Raw genomic sequence first — 26,568 nt, forward strand, 5'->3', positions numbered from 1 at the left:
GCGCTACTAGGGTTAGGCAGCGCTGTACAGTTTAACAAAGAAGGACAGTCCCTGCTCAAATGAGCTTACAATCTAATGGACAAAATGTGCAGTTAAACAAATTGGGGCAGTCTAGATTTCCTGAATAGAGATATAATGTTAGGTGCCGAACGCGACATTGAAGAGGTGGGCTTTGAGCAAGGATTTGAAGATGGGCAAGGAGGGGGCTTGGCGTATGGGCTCAGGAAGTTTGTTCCAAGCATAGGGAGAGGCGAGGCAGAAAGGGTGGAGCGGGAGATTATCAAGCAGGAGGAGAATGTGGACCCTGATTACTGGGAGAAGCTGCTGCGACAACATTACGAGCAGCAACAGGAGGGCTTGGCCTGCAACCTGGGGAAAGGCAAACGGGTACGGAAACAGGTCAGCTACAATGATGCTGCACAAGAGGACCAAGGTCAGCAGTCATTGGCTCATTTGTATGCACAGTGCTACTTGGGGGAAGGGGTGGAAAAGAATTGATGCTGTCTGATGAACTGTAATGCTTGTTTATTTTTCCAGCTCATTTTGCTTAATGAAATCAAAGAATTAGATAATTCTTACCCTGCCCAATAAATTTTTTTAATTCTTTATGCCCTAATTATTGCGATTCTTTTTTTTTTTTTTTTTTTTAATCTTTATTTATAAGTTTTTAGAATAATACAAAAATAATAATACACATGTTTGTAAGAAATGAACAAGCACCATATGGTATAACCAAGAAATCATCAAACATTTTCAAAAACTAAAATAAAAACAATAAACCAGAAACAAAAAAGCAACCATACTGGAAATCGATTTGGGACATTTTTCAGAAGTTATTTGCTATTTCAGATGCTTTGTCTTTTAAAGTGTTAATCCTTAAAAGCATTCACCCCTGGTTTGTCAGTTCCATTAAAACATGTAAAATTGTTTAATGATTTCGCTTACTCTTCACTTGTGTTTTACATTGGAAAAATAATCTGCGGCGTTATGAGGAAATAGCTGCCATAAAATTTGGTCATATTTTGTCCTTTTGTAAAACATGGTCATTGCTAGACAACTATATTAAGTGATACTTACATGTACAGTGGGGGAAATAAGTATTTGATCCCTTGCTGATTTTGTAAGTGTGCCCACTGACAAAGACATGAGCAGCCCATAATTGAAGGGTAGGTTATTGGTAACAGTGAGAGATAGCACATCACAAATTAAATCCGGAAAATCACATTGTGGAAAGTATATGAATTTATTTGCATTCTGCAGAGGGAAATAAGTATTTGATCCCCCACCAACCAGTAAGAGATCTGGCCCCTACAGACCAGGTAGATGCTCCAAATCAACTCGTTACCTGCATGACAGACAGCTGTCGGCAATGGTCACCTGTATGAAAGACACCTGTCCACAGACTCAGTGAATCAGTCAGACTCTAACCTCTACAAAATGGCCAAGAGCAAGGAGCTGTCTAAGGATGTCAGGGACAAGATCATACACCTGCACAAGGCTGGAATGGGCTACAAAACCATCAGTAAGACGCTGGGCGAGAAGGAGACAACTGTTGGTGCCATAGTAAGAAAATGGAAGAAGTACAAAATGACTGTCAATCGACAAAGATCTGGGGCTCCACGCAAAATCTCACCTCGTGGGGTATCCTTGATCATGAGGAAGGTTAGAAATCAGCCTACAACTACAAGGGGGGAACTTGTCAATGATCTCAAGGCAGCTGGGACCACTGTCACCACGAAAACCATTGGTAACACATTACGACATAACGGATTGCAATCCTGCAGTGCCCGCAAGGTCCCCCTGCTCCGGAAGGCACATGTGACGGCCCGTCTGAAGTTTGCCAGTGAACACCTGGATGATGCCGAGAGTGATTGGGAGAAGGTGCTGTGGTCAGATGAGACAAAAATTGAGCTCTTTGGCATGAACTCAACTCGCCGTGTTTGGAGGAAGAGAAATGCTGCCTATGACCCAAAGAACACCGTCCCCACTGTCAAGCATGGAGGTGGAAATGTTATGTTTTGGGGGTGTTTCTCTGCTAAGGGCACAGGACTACTTCACCGCATCAATGGGAGAATGGATGGGGCCATGTACCGTACAATTCTGAGTGACAACCTCCTTCCCTCCGCCAGGGCCTTAAAAATGGGTCGTGGCTGGGTCTTCCAGCACGACAATGACCCAAAACATACAGCCAAGGCAACAAAGGAGTGGCTCAGGAAGAAGCACATTAGGGTCATGGAGTGGCCTAGCCAGTCACCAGACCTTAATCCCATTGAAAACTTATGGAGGGAGCTGAAGCTGCGAGTTGCCAAGCGACAGCCCAGAACTCTTAATGATTTAGAGATGATCTGCAAAGAGGAGTGGACCAAAATTCCTCCTGACATGTGTGCAAACCTCATCATCAACTACAGAAGACGTCTGACCGCTGTGCTTGCCAACAAGGGTTTTGCCACCAAGTATTAGGTCTTGTTTGCCAGAGGGATCAAATACTTATTTCCCTCTGCAGAATGCAAATAAATTCATATACTTTCCACAATGTGATTTTCCGGATTTAATTTGTGATGTGCTATCTCTCACTGTTACCAATAACCTACCCTTCAATTATGGGCTGCTCATGTCTTTGTCAGTGGGCACACTTACAAAATCAGCAAGGGATCAAATACTTATTTCCCCCACTGTAACTTTATAAGGTAAATTCAACTTCTTTTAAATATATGCATATACTGTTTTGCTTTATTTTCTGTTAACCTACTGATATAATAGGTTTGTGATTCTTTTTATTTTAAGAATAGAATTATCCACAAGTCTGAGAACAAACTAAGAGGGAGGTCTTGTATTCTCACTGCCTCATTGCCTGTGCTGTGGTCATTTAGAAGAAAGAGGGTCTTGGACCTAGTTGTTGGCATATGACACTGCCCAATTTTTGTTCTGGTTTTAATTTACATAGTAAAAACATAGTAAATGAACGGTCCATCCAGTCTGCCCAACAAGATAAACTCATTTTACATACATAGTAACATAGTAGATGATGGCAGAAAAAGACTTGCACGGTCCACCCAGTCTGCCCAATGAGATAAACTCACATGTGCCATTTTTTGTGTATACCTTACCTTGATTTGTACCTGTCTTTTTCAGGGCACAGACCGTATAAGTCTGCCCAGCACTATTCCCGCCTCCCAATCACCAGCCCCACCTCCCACCACCGGCTCTGGCACAGACCGTATAAGTCTGCCCAGCACTATCCCCACCTCCCAACCACCTCTCTGCTGCAGTAACTTAAGAAAATCCAAAGCTTTAGGATGATTTTTCCAGCTTGTTTAATTTTGGTTTTTGCAGGCGTTTAGCCGGGCACACCGCATCGGTCAGGCCAAAAAAGTGATGATATATCGTTTTGTGACCCGTGCCTCGGTGGAGGAGCGCATCACTCAGGTGGCAAAGAGAAAGATGATGCTGACACACCTGGTGGTGCGGCCAGGTCTCGGCTCCAAGGCTGGCAGCATGTCCAAACAGGAGTTGGATGACATTCTGAAGTTTGGGACGGAGGAGCTTTTCAAGGATGAGAATGAAGGTGAGGGGAGGGGACTGTGTAGTGTCCTGCGCCCAGCGGTTGATCGGTTGATGGTGGTCTGCATCCTGCCATGATGCGCTGGCCTTGCTGCATCTTCCCGCGGTTCATTCCCCTTTACTTCTTTTTGCAGGGGAGAACAAGGAAGAGGACAGCAGCGTGATTCACTACGACAATGGTGCCATCGCCAGATTGCTGGACCGCAACCAGGATGCAACGGAGGACACAGATGTGCAGAACATGAATGAGTACCTCAGCTCCTTTAAGGTGGCCCAGTATGTAGTGCGGGAAGAAGACAAGGTGAGCGAGGGATGAGGGAAGCAGCTGCCTTGCTGGGGAAAGATTGCTGGTGTGCTTTGCTGGCATTGTTTCTTAGTGGCATAAGTTTAAATTAAGCAACTCCAAGTGATAGCTTGAGCTCTTGGGATATGGGATTTCTTGTTCACTGTTGACCAATGTATCTTGCAGCTGGAGGAGGTGGAGCGGGAGATTATCAAGCAGGAGGAGAATGTGGACCCTGATTACTGGGAGAAGCTGCTGCGACATCATTACGAGCAGCAACAGGAGGACTTGGCCCGCAACCTGGGGAAAGGCAAACGGGTACGGAAACAGGTCAACTACAATGATGCTGCACAAGAGGACCAAGGTCAGCACTCATTGGCTCATTTGTATGCACAGTGCTACTTGGGGGCAAGGGGTGGAAAAGATTCCAAGCCCAGATAGAAAGATTTAACCTAGTTAAAGTATGAGGTTCACTTGCAGTACTCATAAAACAGTGGCCTCTGATGACTGCGGGAAGTGGGGAGAAAAATCAGAGCTTGTCGCCTACCTTTGGGCAAGAAAAAAGCCCCATTAAGACCCCATCCCAAGAGCCCTAGGGAAGCAGCACACACCTTCCACTGATTCTGGCTAAGGTGGGCGACAATTTCTCTTTTAAAGTTCTGTTGTGAAGTGTTGGTGCCTTGACTCAGGCGCATAGCCAGACCTCGGCGGGAGGGGGGTCCACAGCCCGAGTGTGGGGAGGGGCACATTTTAGCCCACCTCCCCCAGCTGTCGACCACCCTGCCACTGCCGACCCTCCCCCGCCACTTTTGACCCCGCCTCCCTCTGCCGCCAGGCACCTTTGCTGGTTGGGGGTCCCGAACCCCCGTCAGCCGAAGTCTTCAGTGCCGGTCTCCGGCGCGTTTGCTGATCTGTTTCTGTGAGTCCTGATTCTTGACGTCTTGCATGCACGTCCTGCACGTTACGTGCATGCAGGACGTCAGGAGTCAGGACTCACACAAACAGATCAGCGAACGTGCTGGAGACCGGCGATGAAGAAGACTTCGGCTGGTGGTGGTTGGGGCCCCCGCCAGCAAAGGTACCTGGCGGCGGGGGGGGGGGGGGGGCGAAAGTATAGGGGGCCAGGGCTAACTCTGTGGGGGCCCATGCCCCCGTAGCCCCACTGACTATGGATTACACACACATCTTTTTTTTAATCTTCCTGTTCCTCCCATCCACTGTGAGGAAAGTGTCCTGATGGTCATAGATGGATTAATAACACCGTTGCTAAGTGTTTTTTACACTGATAATTTTCTTTGCTTTGGTGAGGACTTTCTGAGAGATGGCTAATATGCATTTCTTCCATGTTGAAGTGAGAGGGCAGGCAGATGGTTTTGGATAGAGTTTGGGAGTTATTTGGTGACTTGGCCGAGAGACTTGCTGGTTCTTCAAGGACAAGCAGGATGTAAATATTCATACATGTGGGTGACATGGTGTGAAGGCAAGGCCTTAGATCTCCTCCTGTCCTACACAAAAACTGCTTGAGTAAGTATTGCCATACTGGGACAGACCGAAGGACCATCAAGCCCAGTATCCTGTTTCCAAACGTGGCCAATCCAGGTCACAAATACCTGGCAAGATCTCAAAACAGTAAAATACATTTTATGCTGCTTATCCTAGAAACAAGCAGTGGATTTTCCCCAAGAACATTTTAATAATGGCTTATGGACTTTACTTTTAGGAAGATATCCAACCCTTTTTTAAACCCCCCCTAAGCTAACTGATTTTACTACATTCTTTGGCAATGAATTCCACAGTTTAATTACATATTGAGTGAAGAAATATTTTCTCTGATTCGTTTTAAATTTACTACTTTGTAGCTGCATTGGATGCCCCCTAGTCCTAATATTTTTGAAAAGAGTAAACAATTGATTCATGTCTACTTGTTCCAGTCTACTCATTATTTTATAGACCTCTATCATATCTCCCTTCTTTTCCAAGATGAAGAGCTGTAGCCGATTTAGCCTTTCCTCATAGGGAAGTTGTCCCATCCCCTGACTCCTAATGTGGAACCTAGCTATAGTTTGGGGTCCTTTTTTCCACTTGCTCACATTAAACATCATCTGCCATTTGGATGCCCAGTCTCCCAGTCTCATAAGGTCCTCTTGTAATTTTTCACAATCCTCTTGCGATTTAACAACTTTGAATAACTTTGTGTCATCATCAAATTTAATTACCTCACTAGTTACTCCCATCGCTAGATCATTTATAAATATGATAAAATTCAATGGTCCCAATACAGACCCCTGGGGAACCCCACTATCTACCCTTCTCCATTGAGAATACTGACCATTTAACCCAACTCTCTGTTTTCTATCTTTCAATCAGTTTTTAATCCACAATAGAACACTACCTCCTATCCCATGATTCTCCAGTTTCCTCCGGAATCTTTGTCAAATGCCTTTTGAAAATCCAGATTCACAATATCGACTGGCTCACATTTATCCATATGTTTGTTCACCCCTTCAAAGAAAAATGTAATAAGAGTTGGGTCTGAAGACAAACTCCATTAGGATTAACGTCCATGCAGTTGGCGCTTATCACCATGTTTGCCTCATGTGGGGGGTTTCTACTGAAGCCTCCCATTAAGGCCTGTACAGTGTCAGACCTCAATGTTGTCTTAACCCGGCTGTTGAATGCTCCTTATGAACTGCTGGATACCTGTCATTGAAGTACCGGACTTGGAAGGTCCTATTCTTGGTGGCAGTTGCTTCAACCCACAGGGTTGTCGAACTGCAGGCCTTAGTAGCTGATCTACTTTTTACTACATTTTTCAACAACAGAGTGGTCTTGCACATATATCCTGAGGTAGTGTTGGAGTCAGTCATTCTACCAACACTTTTTTTCCAGACCTCATGATCGTAAAACTGAAAGCGCACTGCACACTTTGGACTGCAAGAGATCCTTGGCCTTCTGTCTGGAGCAAACTGAATAGTCCATCCAGCTTTTTGCTTCTTTTGACCCAAATTGGATTGGGGCTACCATCGGCAAATGCACTCTTTCAGATTGGTTAAATTTGCTTTACGTATATCCAGGCTGGGCTGACTCATGAACCAAGTCTGATCTCATAATGTCACAGCAATAGCTGCGTCGGTAGCCCACTTGAGAGTAGCCTTCAGAGAGGGAATTTGCAGGGCTGTGACGTAAGTCCTCAGTACACACATTCACATCTCGCAGTTGTTTGCAACAGGACTCCCAATGTGACAGTCAGTTTGGTAAGTCAGTCCTTCAGAATCTCTTTTGGGGGTCTAGAATCCAACTCCTGCCCTGGGGCTCTTTTTACTTTCTGTTCCAAGCTGCTTCCCCCCCCCCCCCCCCCCCCCCCCCCACCCCCAAAAAAAGAGAGACAACTAAGTATATGATTGTTGGATTATTGTTAGCAGTTCTTGTTCCATACTCTAAGCCCTGCTTATTGTAGGCCCTGTTCTTATTCCCTATTTTTTATTAGGGCAGCCTGATAGCTAGGGATTTCCCACATATAAGAATATTTACATTCTGCTTGTATTCAGAGAAATCAAAGCTACTCACCTGTCGTAGGTGGTGCAGCAGGTTGAATCTTCCCACCTCCCCTTGGCATTGAATTCCCTCAACTATACATACTAGACTGAGCGGGTCTCGCTCGCCAGCGACAGGCAGGAAGATGCACGCTTGTGTGATGTATATGCTAGGTAGTGTTCCAGAGTGTTGGATATGATCATCCACATGTAAGAATATTTATCCTGTTGTCCTCAGAGAACACCTGCTACAGGTGAGTAACTGCTTTCAGTTTTTCAAAGGATTATCCTTGAGTTTTAGCAAACAGCTTGCCCTCCATTGTCTTGAGTTCTTAGTCTCATACCTTCCCTTTGTAGTCAAACCCTGTGTTAGTGGAATAAAAGTGATCCCTTTTCCTCCTAAGCATCATAAAATCAAGAGCCATAGTTGTGTTTCAGACACATTTCAGCACGATGACCGCTGTTGTGTGTTAAACTCAGAGAATGAGAGAGCCTGTTGGCTCCCTTACTTTCATATGGGCAGAACATTGCTGAGGAGGATTGAATGACACCAGAATCACTGTTTTAATGTAGGATTCCTGTTTTTAGTCTCATCTACTACGGTGTAACACAGTGGTTCCCCAAACTGGTCCTGGAGGCACCCCAGCCAGTCAGGTTTCCGGAAAACCCACAATGAATATTCATGAGAGAGCTTTGTATGCAGAGGAGGCAGTGCATGCAAATCTCTCTCATGAATATTCATTGTGGATATCCCAAAAACCTGACTGGCTGGGGTGCCTCCAGGACCAGGTTTGGGAACCACTGGTGTAATATTTGACATCTGTGGGGGTAATAATGAAAGGTTTTTGAGCTAGTGAACACATATTCATCGTATAAAAATACTTTTTAAAGATCGTCTCATGCCAATAAAAGTATATGGGGAGTTTCCCTTTGAAAATGAGCTTGCAGTGTCAAAATTGTCTTTTGAATCTAGACAGCCTGGTGGACCCTGGTAAATAGAATTTTTTTTGCCCTTGGTTGAGGGGTGAGGAGTTTATGGAATATGAGAACCATAGTCCGTCATTTGACGAAACAAGTGGAGGAGTAGCCTAGTGGTTAGGGTGGTGGACTTTGGTCCTGGGGAACTGAGGAACTGAGTTCGATTCCCAGCACAGGCAGCTCCTTGTGACTCTGGGCAAGTCACTTAACCCTCCATTGCCTGCCGCATTGAGCCTGCCATGAGTGGGAAAGCGCGGGGTACAAATGTAACAAAAAAATAAATAAATGAACAAGTAGGCATATTTAGCACACTTATCTTACATTTTTTCATCATTCTTGGTAAAAGCCTCTTGACTTGCATGTAAAGGCTAAAGTTCATCAGACAGTAGAGACACCCAAGCTTGATTTTGTCCTTGTGTATGAAGGGGTGGGAGGCGAGGATAAGGAGGGTGGAGGGGGGGGCACATTGTTGTACCACATGACAGTATTGCTGTAATTACATACTGGCATGATGTTTCCAGACAATCAATCGGAGTATTCGGTGGGCTCAGAAGAGGAAGATGAAGACTTCGATGAGAGGCCGGAAGGTACACCATCCACACCCTTTCCAGTGTTTTGGCTTCGCTTCAGGTTCACGCTTACAGCTTGCAGATCAAGTACATCAAGAAGAGCGATTGCATTCGGACTAACCCATTCACCTTACCACATGCTAATCAGGCTCTTATCCGTGAGCTATTGTGCATGTCTGAGGTTTTCTTCTTTTCTGTTTTGTTCTTCCCACAGGTACAAAGCACTACAGCCACCTGTCTGCCATTCTTTCCCATCCCCTAGTTTTGTCAGGCATACTGAGCAACTTCAGGAGAATGAGCAGGCCATTGGTTTACCTTCAGACTGACCTATGTCAGCCAATCAACTCTACAAATATACAACTTTTGCAGACCTAGTGCCAGTCTCAAATATTATAACAATGATATGGGAGGGACCCAAATGTAACTTGATAACAATTAAAAAGTAGATTGAAGCTAAAAACAAGCATGATAGTGAAAGTAAAAACAGCATTTTCCATTACGTAGCTTCCCACTATTCCAGAACCTATGGGGATAGTCGAGTCCATCAAGCAGCAGGTGGCGATAGAGAACTGAAGACTCTCTTGGCATCCAGTCCAGCTCCTCAGTATTTTCTATATCCAACAGGTAGATGAACACACTTTTCAAATTCTGGTTTTGAGTGCATTGCTCCTGGTCCAGTTGGTCAACTGGTCTCCAGTTGAGCTTTGCGGGTGGCTTGAGTCTGCAGAGTCATATCTGGAGGTCTTCAGATCTCTGTCTCTGGTACTCCACAAATTTACTTTTTTCCTCCCTTCTCCTCTCCCTTGTTTCCTGTGCAGCTCTCCTTTTCCAGCACAACAAACTTAAAAAAAAAAAAAGGAGACAGATTTGCTGGAGGACATGGTACATAGTATCAGTCCTGTGGGAGGATGTCTTCCGGAGATTTGGGAAAAGTGGGCCAAAATCACATCAAACCAGTGGGTTCTGGATATTGTTACAGAAGGTTACAAGTTAGAGTTCTCCCGCCCATTCGTTCCAAGAAGTGAACTCTTGTCGAAGGGGGGAACTAAGGCTGTTGAGGTTCAGGCTACCATATATTCCTTGTCGGTACTCTGGGCCATTGTTCCAGTTTCCCAGGCTGAACAGGGACAAGGCAGATATTCCGTCTGCTTCATTGTCCCAAAGAAGGAAGGCCCTTTTCATCTGGTCTTAGATCTCAAAGGTCTAAACCGCCTCCTCTGAGTGTCCTGCTTTTGCATGGAAGACACTAAGAGTAGTCATAGCCTCAGTTTAAGTGGGAGAATTTCTCACCACCCTCACTCTCAAGGAGGCATACTTGCATATGGCCGCTACATCAGAGATTTCTACATTCCCTCTGCACCAGTGAATCGGAGTTCACCTGTATCTCAATCAGTGGCTCATTTGTGCATCATCCTGTTTGTACAATGTGGTGGTGACGGACAAAGTTGTCCATCTTCTGCAGTCACTGGGTTGGGCGATCAGTTTTGAGAAGAGCGGACTAACTCCATCGCAGATGCTGGAGTATCTGGGTGTTCTGTTCGACACAGCATGGGAGAGGTTGTTCCTCACGGAGCACAAGAGGTCGAAGCTGGTTCAACAGCTTCATCTTCTAAGTCAAAGCAGGCCCAGGTTCTGGGGTTAATGATGGTGGCGATGGAAATGGTCTCACGGGCAAGGGCTCATATCCAGCCATTACAGGAATCTGTTCTCAGTAGCTGGTCTCCGGTGTCCCAGAAGTACGACCTTCATCTTCCTTGGACGCAGTTCCTTCCTTCTGAAAGTGGTATTAGCATTTCATCTCAACCAATCTGTGGAGCTTTCTTCTTTTTGCAGAGAGGGCTAAGGGGCTCAATATTCTTTCTGGAAACTTCTTGATGTGCGTAGAGTCCTCATTTGTTATCTGGAAGTCATGAATGGGTTTTGCAGAATGACAGACTGTTTGTGATTTTTAGTAAATAGAGGCTTAGCCTTATGGCTTCCAAGTCCACAGTTGCTAGATGGCTGAAGGAGAGTATCGCATCAACTTAATTGTTTGCGGGAAGCAGGCTCCTCAGGCCTTGTAGGCTAATTCTATGAGATTACTGTCTCTGGCGGATATTTGCAAGGCGACGACGTGGTCGACGCTGTATACCTTTGCCAAGAGGGTGGATGTTGCAGCACACTCGGAAGCCAGTACTGGGGCTTCGGTCCTCGGTGTGGCGGTGCCAGGATCCCTCTCACTCTAGGGATTGCTTTTGAACATCCTACAGGTTCTGGAACAGTGGGGAGCTACGTAATGGAAGGAAAATTTAGGTCTTACCTGATAATTTTCTTGCTATTAGTCTTTCCCACTATTCCAGAGGCCCACCCCCAAGGTTTCTGAGATGTTTAGTCAGTGCGAAGTAATGGGTCAGATAACTACTGTCACCTTGCATGGTGCTTCCTGCATATCTCTTGTTTTCTACAAATTGTCCAGAGATGAGAGAGGTCCACACATGTTTGCTTGTATGGTTAGTGTTAGGCTTAGTGAGTTGTTTAAGGATGTTGTGTTTTTATCTACATAAATACTGAGGAGCTGGACTGGATGCCAAGAGAGATATGTCTGCTCAGTTTTCAGTTCTTTATCTCCACCTGCTGGTTGATGAACACAACTATCCCCACAGATTCTGGAATAGTGGGAAGGACAAATGGAAAGAAAATGATCAGCTAAGACCTAATTTCTCCATTGAAAATGAAGCATTAAAAAAAGATAGAAACCAAATGACTTATCATAAAACACTGCCAAAGAAGTATTTGAGCTCACATTATTCACAATGAAAGTAGAAATTCACCAAGATGTCTCTCTTAAGATAACAGTTTTCCTGCCCAGTTAGCACTGTGATCCCCGTATAGGGTCAGTGTTTACATCCGTCAAAATATCTTTAGCCCTATATCACAGTACTCTCCAACCCAGATCCCAGAAACAGGGTCTGAATCACTAGAAGAGAGAATTGCACCCCTTTGCAGTACACAACAATAACTTATCTCCTGGACATCTACTGCGCCTCCTTATCATCCAGGCAGTACCACTCACCTTTTCTTGTTTGTGTGTATTGACAGGTCGCAGGCAGTCCAGACGCCAGTTGCGGAATGAGAAGGACAAGCCCCTCCCACCTCTCTTGGCACGAGTTGGGGGTAACATTGAGGTAGGGTACGGCCCTCTGCCTGGCTGGCACCCCACTTTCTCTTTCTTTTTTCCCCCCTTCCCCACCCAGCTTCTAAATTTGTGTTCTGTGCCTTAGGGGAGCAGGAGCTGGCAGGGAAGTAAGGGGCTGTCAATTGTAAATCCCTGAATCTGTCTGCAAGATCCGTTCTTTTCCCTGCAGACTGCCCAAGTGTCCTGCATTTAGTGGGAGACTCCCGCTTTTGTGAAATCAGCTCCTGCACTCCTGCTGTGGAGCCAAAGAACTGCCGTTTAGCAGCCTCAAGTGCCCTTCAGGAATTGGCAGACTGTGAGGGCAGGAAACCTCTTGTTTTCCTCTATCTCCCATCCCTCCTTCTGCAATCTGGCATTCTTCACTCCCTCTGTTCTGTCTCCCCCCCCGATCCGGCCATCTCTCACTTCCTCTAATCTTGCACCCTCCAAGCTTACCTTAGATTGCCCGCAGTGGCAGTGCCCAGCTGGCCCACGGTGCCTTCCTCTGCCAGGTACTGCCCCTCTGACACGACTTCCTGTTTTTTGGGGGGCAGGATTGGAAATAGCCCAGGTGGAGTGCTGGCACCGCCATTGATCTAAAGCAAACTTTGAGGGGGGAGGGAGTGAGATGACTGGACCAGTGCAGAGCAGAGAAAGTGAGAGATTATTGGACTGGGGGGGGGGGCAATGATGCTGGGATCTGCAGGGGACATACTGGACCCACAGAAGGAGGGGAACAGGAGAGAGAGAAGAGATATGGATATTTATTGGATTCCAAGAGGAAGGGAGGAAAGATCAATAGTTGCTGAACTCCCAGAGAGTTGGGTGGGAGGGAGGGAAGAGAGAATACATGCTGTTCCCTGGGTTGGGATTGGGAAGACAGAAGGGAAGGAAGAGAGTGAGAGACAAGCTGGCTCTGGGGTTGGGGGGGGGAGGGGCAGGAGGGAAGAAAGGGAGGGAGGCATGCTGGTTCCAGGGTTTTGGAGAGTGGGAAGGGACAGGAGGGAAGAGAGAGGGAAATTTACCTCTGCACTGTTATTTCTTATATCTTTGCCATTTATTGTTCCCATTTGCCCCTGCCATCCCTTTACCCTGATTGTATTTGTTTAACATTGGCCATATTGGAGCTCCCAAATATGGCAACTTGTAAGCCACATTGAGCCTGCTAATGTGTGGGAAAATGGGGGATACAAATGCTGCAAATAAATAAATAAATAAATAAATAAACATGCTGGCCCCAGTGGGAGGGAAAGAAGAAAGATGGAGATATGCTGCTTTGGGGGTGGGGGTGGGGGTGGGGGGGAGAGAGATACAGACATGCCGGTCCTGGAAGGGGGTGGTGCGGGAGAATTTGGGAAAAATGAGGGGTATAGAGAAGGGACATGGGCGATGCTCGAAATGGGGAAGGATAAGGGTGCACAGAGGAATGATGCTTGATGGGGGAGGGTGCATAGGCACAGAGGGTGATGGGGGGGACAGGGATACAGATTGGCAGTGCTGGATAGGACAGGAATAGGGACAGAGAGACTGGAGATGCTGAACATGGTGGAGGATAGGGGCAGGGATACAAGGGAGATGCTGGACAGGGTGGATAGGAACGTAGAGGAAAGATGGGTGGTCGTCATGGAGAGAAAAAAAAAAGTCAAAATGGACAAGAAGACCATGGCAAGAGAGTTAAGAAAAAAGCAGAAACCAGAGACTGGGACAACACAATTAGAAAAATAAAATGACAGACAGCAAAGGTAGAAATAATTATTTTAATTTCTGTTTATTGATTAGAATGTCAGTTTTTGGAATGTATAACGTCCAGATCTGATGTAAGACGTGACCGGGGCCCATGAAAAGAAAAAAAACTCACTTATTGGCCTGAAATCTCCAACATAGTGGTGGCAAATCTCCAGCTTTGGGATGGGCCACCCTTGGTATCTCTGCTCCCCCACTTTTGACAGCGTCTCCTGCTACCACAGGACAAGTCTCACAGTAAGAGCTGCAAAATCTCATAGCTCTTATCACGAGACTGGTCCAGAGATGACATTTTATTAAGGCATCTCTTGCTGCTGATGGAGGTGAATATGGCTTATTGGTGCCACAAAAAATTGAAGAAAGGCTGAGGAACTGAGGTGTTCCAGGGAATGGACAGGCAAGCCAAACCACCACGAGGGTGGAGGTACACAAATTCCTACGAAAAGTAGAATCTGAGGAAAGGGGGAGTAGGAGGAGTAGGCTCTTGAACAACACTAGTAGGCGACGTAGATTAGGAACAATCTCTTTATTTAAATATCCCTAGAACGCATATTGGGGGCCTTTTAGGCCCCCATGCTTACATTTTTGCTATTATCTGCAAAATTACTTTAGTTAGAATTTTGAAACTCAAGGTATTACTCAAGTATGTCATTGTTGATAATATCCAGTTGTTCATATAATTTTTTTTCATAGGCATTATGGTGTAACAATGCTTGTTTGGTGAAAACTACATCTGTACGAATTGGGGGCCTTTTAGGCCCCCGCTGTTTTTATCATGTTCTCAGAAGTGTTTGTGTCTCAAGTTACTTTATTTGTACTCAGTAATGCTTGTGGAGGGGCCAGGGTGTGGATAATAACATGTGAGGATATCATGTGATTTTTGGAGGGAGTGATAAGGCCATGACATCACCTCAGGTCCTCTGAACACTGAGGACAGTATACACTGTGAGCTAATTGCTGAAGGACCTGTGATAAGATAAGCTGTTGAGAGGAAATCTGTTTCATTTTCTAACATCTAGTCAGCAATGGCACAGTCTTCCTCCAAGTGTCTGACTGACCAAGAGATTGAAGCGATTATGTTTCAAAGCGATGATGAAGAATATCTGCCACCAGCTAATCAAACATCCTCATCCAGTGATTCTTCTGATGATGAAGAAGTGAATCTAGTGGATCCTCAAGAAGTGATAAGTAGAACATCCAAAACGAATGTTTTTTGGAACAGTAATCCTACATTAGTCGGACGTACTCCAATACACAATATTGTGAGACAGGCTCAAGGAGCTGTGGGAAGTCCCAGTTACTTTACCCCTAAAGATGTATTCTGTACTTATTTTTCTGACAATATTGCAGAAGAGGTCCTATTATGTTCAAACCTAGAAGGAAGACGTATCGCTTCAGCAAAAAATAAGTCCTGGAAAAATATCTCAAAAGAGGAACTTTATGCATATATTGGACTTTTCCTGCTGGCAGGGAGTCAAAAATCGTATGATGTCCCAATACGAGAATTATTTCTGGACCCACTTTCTGATCCACACTATAAGGCGACAATGTCAGTGGGCAGATATGAGGAAATTAGAAGGATCATTCGCTTTGATGATAAGCGAACTCGTGCAGCGAGGTTTGAAACAGACAAATTAGCCCCTATCAGTTATATCTGGAACATATTTATCAAAAATTGCACAAAACTTTACAATCCTAGTACTAATGTTACTGTAGATGAGCAACTTGTACCGTTCAGAGGACGCTGCAAATTCATACAATACATGCCCAGCAAGCCAGCCAAGTACAGTATAAAAATCTTCTGGATGTGTGATTCTGCAAATTATTATGGCATAAATGGCGTAATCTACTGTGGCAAAGAGGTTGGTGCACCAGTACAGAAGGATCTGTGGTCTGAAATAGTCAAAACTCTTGCTGTTCCAATATTCAATTCAGGTAGAAACATCACCATGGACAATTATTTCACCAATGTTGAACTAGGCAATTTTCTGCTTGCAAAAGCTATTACACTTGTTGGTACTATAAAGCAAAACAGACGAGAAATTCCAGCAGCACTCAAACACAATCGTCAGCGAGCACTTTATGAGAGTGTCTTTGGATTCAATAACAAAGCGACTTTGGTATCTTACAAGGCAAAGAAGGAGAAATCTGTAATTTTACTCAGTACCATGCATCACGATTGCAGTGTTGACAGCAATAACCAAAAATTGAAACCAGAAATCATCCTGCATTACAATGCAACAAAAGGAGGTGTAGATAAAATGGATGAGATGGTGGGAGAATATTCGTGTAAGAGGCAAACAAAACGATGGCCTGTAGTACTATTTTCAAATATGCTTGATGTAGCAGCCCTAAATTCATTCATTATTTATACAGAAACTCATCCTGAATTTCATGCACAGAGGAAGGACAGGAGACGCTTATTCTTGAAGGACCTTTGTCATGAACTTGTAATACCTCACATGATAGAGCGAAGCGACTTGAAATGCTTGCCAAAGAAAACTAAAGAAGCAATGAAACGGTGTGGCGTACAGTTTCAGATTACTCCAGAGCCAGGAGAAAGAAAACGAAAGCGTTGTTTTATGTGTCCAAGAAACATAGAGAGGAAAACTGAGCGATATTGTTCCACTTGTAAGGAAACTGTTTGCAAAGAACACTCTTCTGAAAAAATAATATGTCAGAATTGTTTGGAAGACTAATATAATAGAAAAGAAAGTTAGAATAAAAATGTAGCTGCAGCTAGTTTGCTATAAATTTCTATGCATTTTTGTGTGTTTTCATGTCTTTGCGTGAAATTTGGGAAAAAAAAGATTTTTTGGTATTTTCTGTGAAAAATTATAATTAAAATGTTGTCCACTATTCATATTTTATTGAGCAATTTTGAAATAAACTTGTGAAAGTTATTTAAGTGTGTTTTTCTACATTATGTGCATGGGGGCCTTAAAAGGCCCCCATGACGTTAATATGTATATTTTTAACGTCATGCGTTCTAGGGATATACACTCGACTCAACACAGCCGTGTTTCGGCGCTACAGACGCCTTCTTCAGGAGTCACTGCCGATGCAGGAAAAAAAGCTCAGGGACAAGCAAGCCAAACCACCACAAGGGTGAGGGTACACAAATTCCTACGAAAAGTAGAATCTGAGGAAAGGGGGAGTAGGAGGAGTAGGCTTTTGAACAACACTAGTAGGCGACGTAGATTAGGAACAATCTCTTTATTTAAATATACACTCGACTCAACACAGCCGTGTTTCGGCGCTACAGACGTCTTCTTCAGGAGTCACTGCCGATGCAGGAAAAAAAGCTCAGGGACAAGCAAGCCAAACCACCACAAGGGTGGAGGTACACAAATTCCTACGAAAAGTAGAATCTGAGGAAAGGGGGAGTAGGAGGAGTAGGCTCTTGAACAACACTAGTAGGCGCCGTAGGTTAGGAACAATCTCTTTATTTAAATATACACTCGACTCAACACAGCCATGTTTCGGCGCTACAGATGCCTTCTTCAGGAGTCTTGTGATATATAAATATACGAATATTAAGCTCAAAGAGAATGAAAGCAAGGCTTCTGCTACAATTGTAATCCACTGGCGATGCAGGAAAAACAGCTCAGCGTATTCAATTGCACTTCTGTGAAGTCAAAAAAAGTGGAGTGGGCAGGACTGGAGGCATGTCCTAAAAGCTCCCTCCCAAAAATTGGGCCCCCTTGGCAGCTCTGTCATTCAGATACCACAGAGTCCAGATGTCGATGTAGTCGCCTGAAGCAGACACAGACTCGGCCTCCTCAGGAGGAGTACTTTGCTAAGTCTGACTGAGACCGTTCCTGGGTGTCTGAAGTGGAACCATAGGATGTCTCGGAGGAGGGCTCCCTTGGTTTACCATCAGACCCCCTCCCCACCTCAGGAAAGAAGAAAGTTTCCCCCCAGAGGAGCTCTCCTTTGTCATTGTTTTGAGGGAAATGGTTAAGGACATTCCATTTGATTTGGAAGTTAAGGACAATCCCAGGGCTGAAATTTTGGATGTCCTTAACTATGAGGATCCTGCTAAGGAGGCCATGACAGTGTCCATGCATGGCATCTTATAGCAAGCACAGACAAAATATTGGGAGACTACTCTCACTCTGAAGCCAGTCCCGCAAATGGTGGACTCTGTGTACAAAGTCCAGAAGGCTCCTGGTTTTGAAAAGCAGCAGTTAACCCACTACTCTCTGTGGTGGTCAAATCCACTCATAAAAGGCTAAGAGCTCTAAAACCCATGCTTCAGTGCCCCCGGGATGAGATGCTAGAACCTTAGAGTCTTTTGGGAGAAAGGTTTACCAGGTCTCTTTGGACTTAAAAGATGCTTACACCCACATATAGGTACTTCCCAGTCACAGGAAGTATCACAGATTTTGAATAGGAAAACACCGTTAGTATCACGCCCTGCCTTATGGCCTTGCGTCCGCTCACCAAGTCTTTACCAAATGTCTTGCTGTAGTTGCAGCATGTTTACACAAACTGGGGGGGGGGGGGTGCATGCATGTGTTTTCCTATGTAGACAGTTGGCTGGTCAAGAGCACATCCAAAGAGGAGCTCAGGATTCCAATCAGAAAACCATTCGGGTGTTGGAGCTCCCAGGGTTTGTCATAAACTACCCAAAAGTCCCATCTCCTTCCCACTCAACAGTTGGAGTTCATAGGAGCTCTGCTAGACATGGTTCAAGCCTTGGCCCTTCCTCCCTGAACCCAGAACTGAGGCATTAGTGCGTTGCCGTACAGGTCTGGCAGAACCAGCAGGCTTCAGCTCGGCAGATGTTGAGGTTGTTAGACCACATGGCCTCCACAGTGCATGTGATACTCATGGCACGTCTCCATTTAAGATAGGTTCAGTGGACCCTAGCTTCCCAGTGGTGTCAGGCTTTGAGAAACCTAGTGGATCTTGAATCTGTCACTTGTTCTTGCGATGGACTGTTCGGTCCAATCTGACCTTAGGACTTCCATTCCAAATTCCTTCTCCACACAAGATGTTTATAACGGATGCATCCAACCATGGCTGGGGAGCCCATTTTAATGGGCTTCACACTCTGGGTCACTGGTCCATTCAGTTGACGTTCCTTCACATACATCTCCTTGAGTTACGAGCCATTTGGAATGCTTTAAAGGCTTTCAGAGATTGTTGAACCAAACAATTCTTGTTGAAACAGACAATTAGGTTTCAATGTATTATGTCAACAAGCATGGAGGCATGGGTTTGTACCTTTTGTGTGAGAAGACGGTCAGCATGTGGTGTTGGGCCTCTGCTTTACTCTGAGCCACATACCTGGCGGAAAAAGACAACAACCTGGCAGACGGACTGAGCAGGATAATGCAACCACACAGAAATGGTTTCTAAACATCAGTACTGCCTGGCAGGCTTGGAGGATCTGCCAGGCAATACTGATGTTTAGAGACCATTTCTGTGGTTGCATTATCCTGCTCAGTCCGTCTGCCAGGCTGTTGTCTTTTTCAGCCAGGTATGTGGCTCTGAGTAGAGCAGAGGCCCAACACCACATGCTGACCGTCTTCTCACACAAAAGGTACAAACCCATGCCTCCCTGCTTGTTGACACTCACCTCAATAGCAAAGTTCTTGAGTTTTGCTCCAGGCTCAGGACATACAGCAGACTAGCATAGGACGTCTTCATCCATGATTGGGGAAGGGGTCTTCTGTATGTGTATCCTTCAATACCTTTTGTGGGAAAGACTTTGCTGAAATCAAACAGGACTGGGGAACTGAACTATGATCTTCATTGTACCCTTTTGGCCGAGGCAGATATGGTTCCTTCTACTTCTGGAGTTGGTCTCCAAAGAACCATGGAGACTGGACTACTTTCTGACCCTCATCACTCAGAAAGAGGGATCTCTCTTGCATCCCAGTCTCCAATCCCTGGCCTTCATGCATTCTGAGAGCATAGAGTTGGCATTTCTTGAACTACATGAGGGGGTCTCCAGGGTCCTGCTTACTTCCAGAAAAGATTCCACAAAGAGGTCATATCATTTTAAACGAAAGAGCCTTACCATCTGGTGTGAGGGCAAGGCCTTAGATCCTTTTTTTCCCCCTTTACAAAAACTGTTTGAATACCTTCTCCGCCTTTCTGAGTCTGGTCTCAAGACCAAGTATGTAAGGTTTCATCTTAGTGCATGCAGTTCGCACTTACCATGTAGAAGGCAAGCCCATCTTTATACAGCCTCTAGTTGTCCGATTCATGAGAGGTTGGTTCTTGACTAAGCCTCTGTCAAACCTCCCCCAGTGTCATGAAAGAAAAGTCCATAAGCCATTATTAAAATGGACTTGGGAAGAATCCATTGCTTATTTCTATGATAAGCAGAATAATATGTATTGTACTGTTTTGGGATCTTGCCAGATACTTGTAACCTGATTGGCCACTGTTGGAAACAGGATGCTGGGCTTGATGGACCTTTTGGTCTGTCCCAGTATGGCAATACTTATGTACTTATAATGTCATCCTCCCCCAACTGATGAAAGCTCCTTTTGAGCTGCTTGACACTTGCCACCTGAAGTTTTTGACCTGGAAGGTTCTTTTTCTGGTGGTGGTCACTTCAGTGTGCAGAGTCAGTGAGCTTCAGGTCTTGGTAGTTCTATCATAATAGAGTGGCTGTCTGCATGCGTCCTAAGTTCCTTCCAAAGGTGGTGTTGGATTTCTACATTAATCAGTCAAGTGTTTTACCAACATTTTTTCCCCAAAACCTCATACCCATCCTGGTGAAAGATCACTGCATACCTTGGCCTTCCATCTGGAGTGGACCAAAACCCATAGGCAATCCACCCAGCTGTTTGTTTCTTTTGACTCAAGCAGGAAGGGGGCAGCCATTGATAAATACACTTTATCCAGTTGGTTAGCAGATTGCATCTTCTTTGCTTATGCCCAGGCTGATAATGTCACAGCTCACAATGTCCCACTCCCAGGGGTCCCACAGTTCCTAGAAAGCACCCTTAGACCCAAGACATAAACCACCAGGATTCTTAATCAGTCCAGAACAAACAGAGCTAATAAGTGATTGGTTTATTATCATAAAAAAAGTAAAAGTAGAACAGTGAACTGAGGAAAAAAAATGAAAATCAACAAGCAATAACAGGTAACTGAAACAATGATCAACATTAAACTGTCTAAACACTTTGTTGCTACCTGGGTAGCACCTGGGGAGTTTTAGGAAATTAACTGCTCGCAAGTCTTGAACAGTGTCTCAGGGCAGAGATTTCACCCTCTGCTCTCCCTAGCTGAGACTGGGGAAAATCCAGTACCTCCTGACTAGATTTGAACTCTCGGGTCAATCAGAGCCCAAGGCACCAACTTTTGAAAGTATCTGGCCAGTGGTACTGCAAATTTTCTTTTCACAAGCTTAAACTGAAAAAGAAAATAGTCTTTTCTGCAACAACTTTAAAACACAAAACAAACACCATCTGCTGGCCAAGTAAGAGAAATACACTTCATAAGACATTTACGGTTCACAGGCTTGAAATCTCACTGTTTTGTCACATCTATCAAATGTAACAAATATCATGCATATTCATTATTTGCATGTACTGCTTCCACTGTATGCAAATACACCTCAGCCTACTTTGTGTGGAAATCCTGAAAACCAAACTAGTCTGCATCCTTTGACGATTGGATTTGGAGACCTCTGACCTATTGGATATAAGCTCATATAGCTGATTAGTTGAAATAAACTTGGGCAGACAATTACTCTGTAGATGGCACAGCACAGCAGAATTGCTTTAATTGTTTTTGCACATCTGGCTTTTCTCATTTTCCTCCCTCGTTTCTTCTTATGACTCATATTGATGGAGTTTGTGTCTTTTAACTCAGATGTCTTTATCTTATATGAAAGCAAAATGCTCGTTTCTTTTTATGTTCAAGGTTGACCTGTTAATGGGCATTGGTTTCTTCTGATGAGCAAAGGCTTGGGCCTGCATTTTCTGTCAGAACTCAGAAATAAGCCTAAGGATTCACAGTGACTGACCCCCTATACCTTGCAGGCTGTTGTAATGTGGCCCTCTATTTACAGGGGCGATTGAAACTGTACCCCACATTATCAGGAGGAAGAGGGGCAGGTTATATTGTATTAAGGATACAGAAGGAAGGCGAGTTGATTCCTTTTCTGTTTTTGGCTGTCAGGTTTTGGGCTTCAACACCCGTCAGCGGAAGGCTTTCCTGAATGCTGTAATGAGGTGGGGAATGCCTCCCCAGGATGCCTTTACTTCCCAGTGGCTGGTGCGAGACTTGCGTGGCAAGACAGAAAAAGAGTTCAAGTGAGTGGTCCTACCCCCCTGTGTGTTAAGAACTTCCTGAAACTAGATTCCCGCCCCATTGCCAGGTCTGCTGCTGATGCCAAGTGATGAATTTCTTACTCACCTGAGATACCTGCTGCCGTCTGCTTTCCTGGAGGGCACAAAGAAGACCAAACTGCTTTCCCTCATTCAGACAGACACTAACCCACTGTGTGGAGCTGTGGATGGCAATGACAGGCTGCTTGAGCCGTGGCTGTCCTGTCACAGTGCACAGCACAGTTTCTGAGGGGACACAGATGTACAAATTTGGCAGGTTAAGATGAGAAAACAGGTCTGATGGTACCCTTATTGCAGCAGTCCTGTGTGTTATGCCAGTAGGATGCTTGTTTCCCAGAGAAACTATGTTCTTTCTTGTAGTAAGTAGCCTGGTTGCTATGTTAGTCCACTTTAAAGGTTAGTAAGTAAAAAAATATATATAAAAAGAAAAATGTGACTTATTGGACCAACTTAATACATTTTGATTAGCTTTTGGAAATTAAAACCCCCTTCATCAGACTGAACTGACATGAGAAAGAGGGTTTAACGTCTGAAAGCTATTCAAAAATGTGGTTTGTCCAATAAAAAGGTGGTATTACTTTTTTTTTTTTTTTTTTTCATTTTTGTCATGAAATACCCGGCACCCGCAAGGGGTTAACCCTGCGGCCACCTGGAGGGTCTGTCCCCAGCACTGCTCAGGCCCGCCTGTACCTGGGCACATGCTCTATACTACCACCCTCCTCCCACCAACTGGGTCCCGCTTGCCTCTGGGCTAGTCTCCCACTCTCAGGTTATTCCACGGTGATCTCTAGGACACTGGGGCCACACTCCAGGGGTCCCACAGTTCCTAGAAAGCCCCCATAGACCCAAAAGCACAAACCAGGATTTTTAGTTCAGGACAGCAGAGTCAATAATAGTGTTTATTGTCACAGAACTTGAACATTGAACAGAAAAAAGGTGAAATCAGGAAGCAATAACAGATAACTGAATATGGATCAATTATAAAATAATCTAAACATTTGTTTACTACGTGGGTAGTATCTGGGGAATTCAGGAAATATAGCTGCTCACAGGTTATATCATATAACTGCTCACAGGGTCTCATTAAACTGCTTTTACTGCTTGCTGTGGCAATGAGTTCTAGAGCTTAAATATAAGTTAAGTGAAAAAAAAACTTTTCTCTTATTTGTTTTAAATGTGCCACAATGTAACTTCATGGTGTGTCCCCTAGTCTTTGTACTTTTTGAAAGAGGAAATAATCAGTTCACATTTACCCATTCCACTCTCTTCAGGATTTTGTAGACCTCTTTCATATCTGCCTTCAGCTGTCTCTTCTCCAAGCAGAAGAGCCCTAACCTCTTTAGCCATTCCTGATATGAGAGTTCTTCCATCTCATTCATCATTTTGTTTGTCCTCCTCTGTTCCTTTTCCAGTTCCACTATATCTTTTTTGAGATGCAGTGACCAGAGTTGTGGTCTTACTATGGAGTGATACAGAGGCATTGTGACATTCTTTGTTTTATTCTCCATTCCTTTCCTAATAATTCCTGGCATTCTTACATCATTTTGAGATTGTGAATCCCTTTTCTAATGGTGCAGTCTCAGATCATTCTCCTCTCTGTGCAGGGCTTATGTTTCTCTCTTCATGCGACACTTATGTGAGCCTGGGGCAGATGGCTCAGACACCTTTGCGGATGGGGTGCCCCGAGAAGGGCTGTCCCGCCAGCAGGTCCTGACACGCATTGGAGTCATGTCTCTTGTGAAGAAAAAGGTAATGAAGCAGTGGCTGCAGTTGCATTTTGTGTAGGACATTGGGCTACTAGATCACAGGAGCAGTTAAAGGACACAGGCTTTGGGATGTGCTGTGAGGCCTCTTATGCTTCTCTGGCAGGTGCAAGAATTTGAACACATTAATGGACGCTGGAGTATGCCAGAGCTCATGCCTGACCCCAGCGCTGATTCAAAGAGGTCTTCCAGAGCATCTTCGCCTACTATTAAAACATCAACAACCACTCCCGAACCAAGCTGCACCAGTACCCCATGCACTTCCAAACCAGGTCAGGACAAGCATGTCTTCTTCCATCCTTCTCAGCAACTCCCTTTGCATTTCCAAATCTGGTAAAAGCAGATATCTTACGTTGCCAAGGCACAACACTTCTATCCCTGTCAAGAGGGCCTTGGTGAAATCATCTATTATATAGATTATATCTGTGTTTTGCCTTTTTAATATTTCATGCAAGTCCTCTTACCTTACTTCTTTTCCACCCATCCCTCATCAGTAATGTTGAAGGTAGAAAAGTTTAACCAGACATGGAATCAAGTCTCTTGCCCCAGTGGACCATTCCTATTTTTCTCTTCTGTACTTGGGAACCCGTTTACTTTGGAAAAACCCTTCTGATGAATCCATGTATTTTTGTCTTTTGGTTTAGCCACGCCTGCACCCAGTGATAGAGGAGACAGCATGGGAGCTGTTGCTGACAGGGAGGAGGCAGAAGTCAAGGAAGAGATACAGGACCAAGATGGCAAGAACGGCGACACAGCTGGGACAGAGGTATGTATGTGCATGGTGTGGGACTCTGCTTCATACTCTCTATGTAACTCCATTCGTTTCTTCCAACCGTCCTAGTGGTGACATGGCTTATGGACTTTTATTTTAGGAAATTATCCAAACCTTTTTTAAAACCTTGCTAAGCTAACAGCTTTTACCACATTCTCTGGCAACAAATTCCAAAGTTTAATTACATGTTGATTGAAGAAATATTTTCTCCGATTTGTTTTACATTTACTACTTAGTAGCTTCATTGCGTGCTCCCTAGTCCTAGTACTTTTGGAAAGAGGTGTTTGCCTTGCGTACTTCTTTCTTTTGGTTAATGCACAGCCCCTCCCTTTTTCTCTTGCCTGATTTCTTTAGGGTTGGACCTTCAGTAGCTCGCACTGCCTAATTTTCTTCCTTTATGTCCCTATAGTCCAGTCTAGATCCATGGGTTTATTGAGACTGAGAACTACTGGTTTGATGAAATCACCCTATTCTTAACCATGCTGGAGACTGAAAAATACTAGTTAACTGTGGGCTGCACAGGACCCTTATAGGGTGGTGATATCAAACCAGTGGCTCTCTGTCTCCATCTGCCGGTAGAAGAGCATAAACCCATACGTCTGGCCTAGGGGGATGATGAATTCCTTTTCTTTTCCCCATTTACTCGTTTTATAAATGTGATACCCCTCTCTGTTCTTTCTTCACTCCTTGGTTTCCTCTAGACTTCCATTTCTGAAGAGCTGGCCACCATCACCCCATCCCCCTGTGAGAAGGGGGATGGAGAGGGAGAGACAGTGGAAAAGCCTCTTTCAGAAGACCAGGAATCACAGCAGAAGGAGCCAGAGGCGGAGCCATCTGTCCAAGAAGAAAAGCAAGGTACTAGTGTGACAGGGCTTCATGTGGAAAGCGGTGGAGGGTCAGTTCAGTGCTTGGAAAAGGTGAAGGGAAGGAGAAAAAAAACAACATTCTTAGTACCTTGGGTGGTTAGAGTTAGCCCAAGCCTGAAGGGGCAATGGGGGAGGGAAGGAGGTAATTGTTTAGTGCCCTGTGGAACAGAGGTGGAGTTAGTCAAAGACGTTCTTTCTCATAGACAACCTTTTAACCTAAGCTTTTGAGCATGAGGTAAGTGGTTAAGACTTCTTGAATGACTGTGACCTAAGACAAGTGATGTCCGCGTACCTCCACTTTCCTGAGGAACAACCCTTGGAATGCCATTGTTAAAGTGGTAGCAGAACTTTATGCATCCCTATTCAGATCTGAGACATGTATAATTCCTGACTCATGCCAAGTACGTTCATCCTTCTGTGTGTCAGAACCGGAGAAATCTACTTTAGAGAAGCCTGAAAAGACGTTAACAGAGAGTGAAGAACTGAAGGAGAAGCAGGAGGGAGAAGTGCCCGAGATAAAGAAAGGTGAGACCTGTGATTGCTGTTCTTTCTGTGGTCTTATTTTCAGTTGCTAGCCGGAGATTCTTATTCTCTTTGTGTCTGTTTATGGATCAGATGACCTGAAAATGGAGAAAGAGTCTGGGAAGGAGTCCAAACCAGGCAGTGTAAAAGAGGAGGGAAGAGGCAATGGAAAGAAAGAGGAGAGTAAAGTGGAGAAATCACGCTTCATGTTCAACATCGCAGATGGAGGCTTCACAGGTAAGAGCCAGGAGTGGTACCGTAGAGAGTAGGGTTCCTGTGTCATACAGGGATGAGATGCACAGGTGAGAGCGAGGAGAGGCAGGAAGGGAACTGACGGGAAAGAGCCACAAACTCTGCCACACGGGAAGCATTGAGAGGGGCTCAGGGACGCCGAGAGACTGGGCCGGGCCCGGGGCCCCACCCCCATCCCCAAGGTCGTTGTCATCGCCCCGCCGTGCTGCAGTCCCCACCCGCCTCCTTCCGTCCGCCACCAGACCGGGCCC

The 26,568-nt window shown here is 44.9% G+C and overlaps 1 protein-coding gene across 1 annotated transcript in view; it reads left to right on the forward strand.

The window, feature by feature from the left end:
- The window catches only part of CHD3 (chromodomain helicase DNA binding protein 3), an 81,339-nt gene that overhangs the window by 45,308 nt on the left and 9,463 nt on the right, over positions 1-26,568 (forward strand). Inside the window, exons 23-34 of the mRNA XM_030187095.1 lie at positions 3,334-3,565; positions 3,696-3,862; positions 4,031-4,208; positions 8,877-8,942; positions 12,003-12,088; positions 21,973-22,106; positions 23,747-23,891; positions 24,012-24,177; positions 24,550-24,671; positions 25,379-25,532; positions 25,964-26,068; positions 26,159-26,302. Of these exons, the coding sequence (XP_030042955.1) occupies positions 3,334-3,565; positions 3,696-3,862; positions 4,031-4,208; positions 8,877-8,942; positions 12,003-12,088; positions 21,973-22,106; positions 23,747-23,891; positions 24,012-24,177; positions 24,550-24,671; positions 25,379-25,532; positions 25,964-26,068; positions 26,159-26,302 (1,699 nt within the window). The remainder of the gene's footprint in view (positions 1-3,333; positions 3,566-3,695; positions 3,863-4,030; positions 4,209-8,876; positions 8,943-12,002; positions 12,089-21,972; positions 22,107-23,746; positions 23,892-24,011; positions 24,178-24,549; positions 24,672-25,378; positions 25,533-25,963; positions 26,069-26,158; positions 26,303-26,568) is intronic.

This window comes from Microcaecilia unicolor, chromosome 14 (genome assembly GCF_901765095.1).
Source record: "Microcaecilia unicolor chromosome 14, aMicUni1.1, whole genome shotgun sequence".
Taxonomy (NCBI): domain Eukaryota; kingdom Metazoa; phylum Chordata; class Amphibia; order Gymnophiona; family Siphonopidae; genus Microcaecilia; species Microcaecilia unicolor.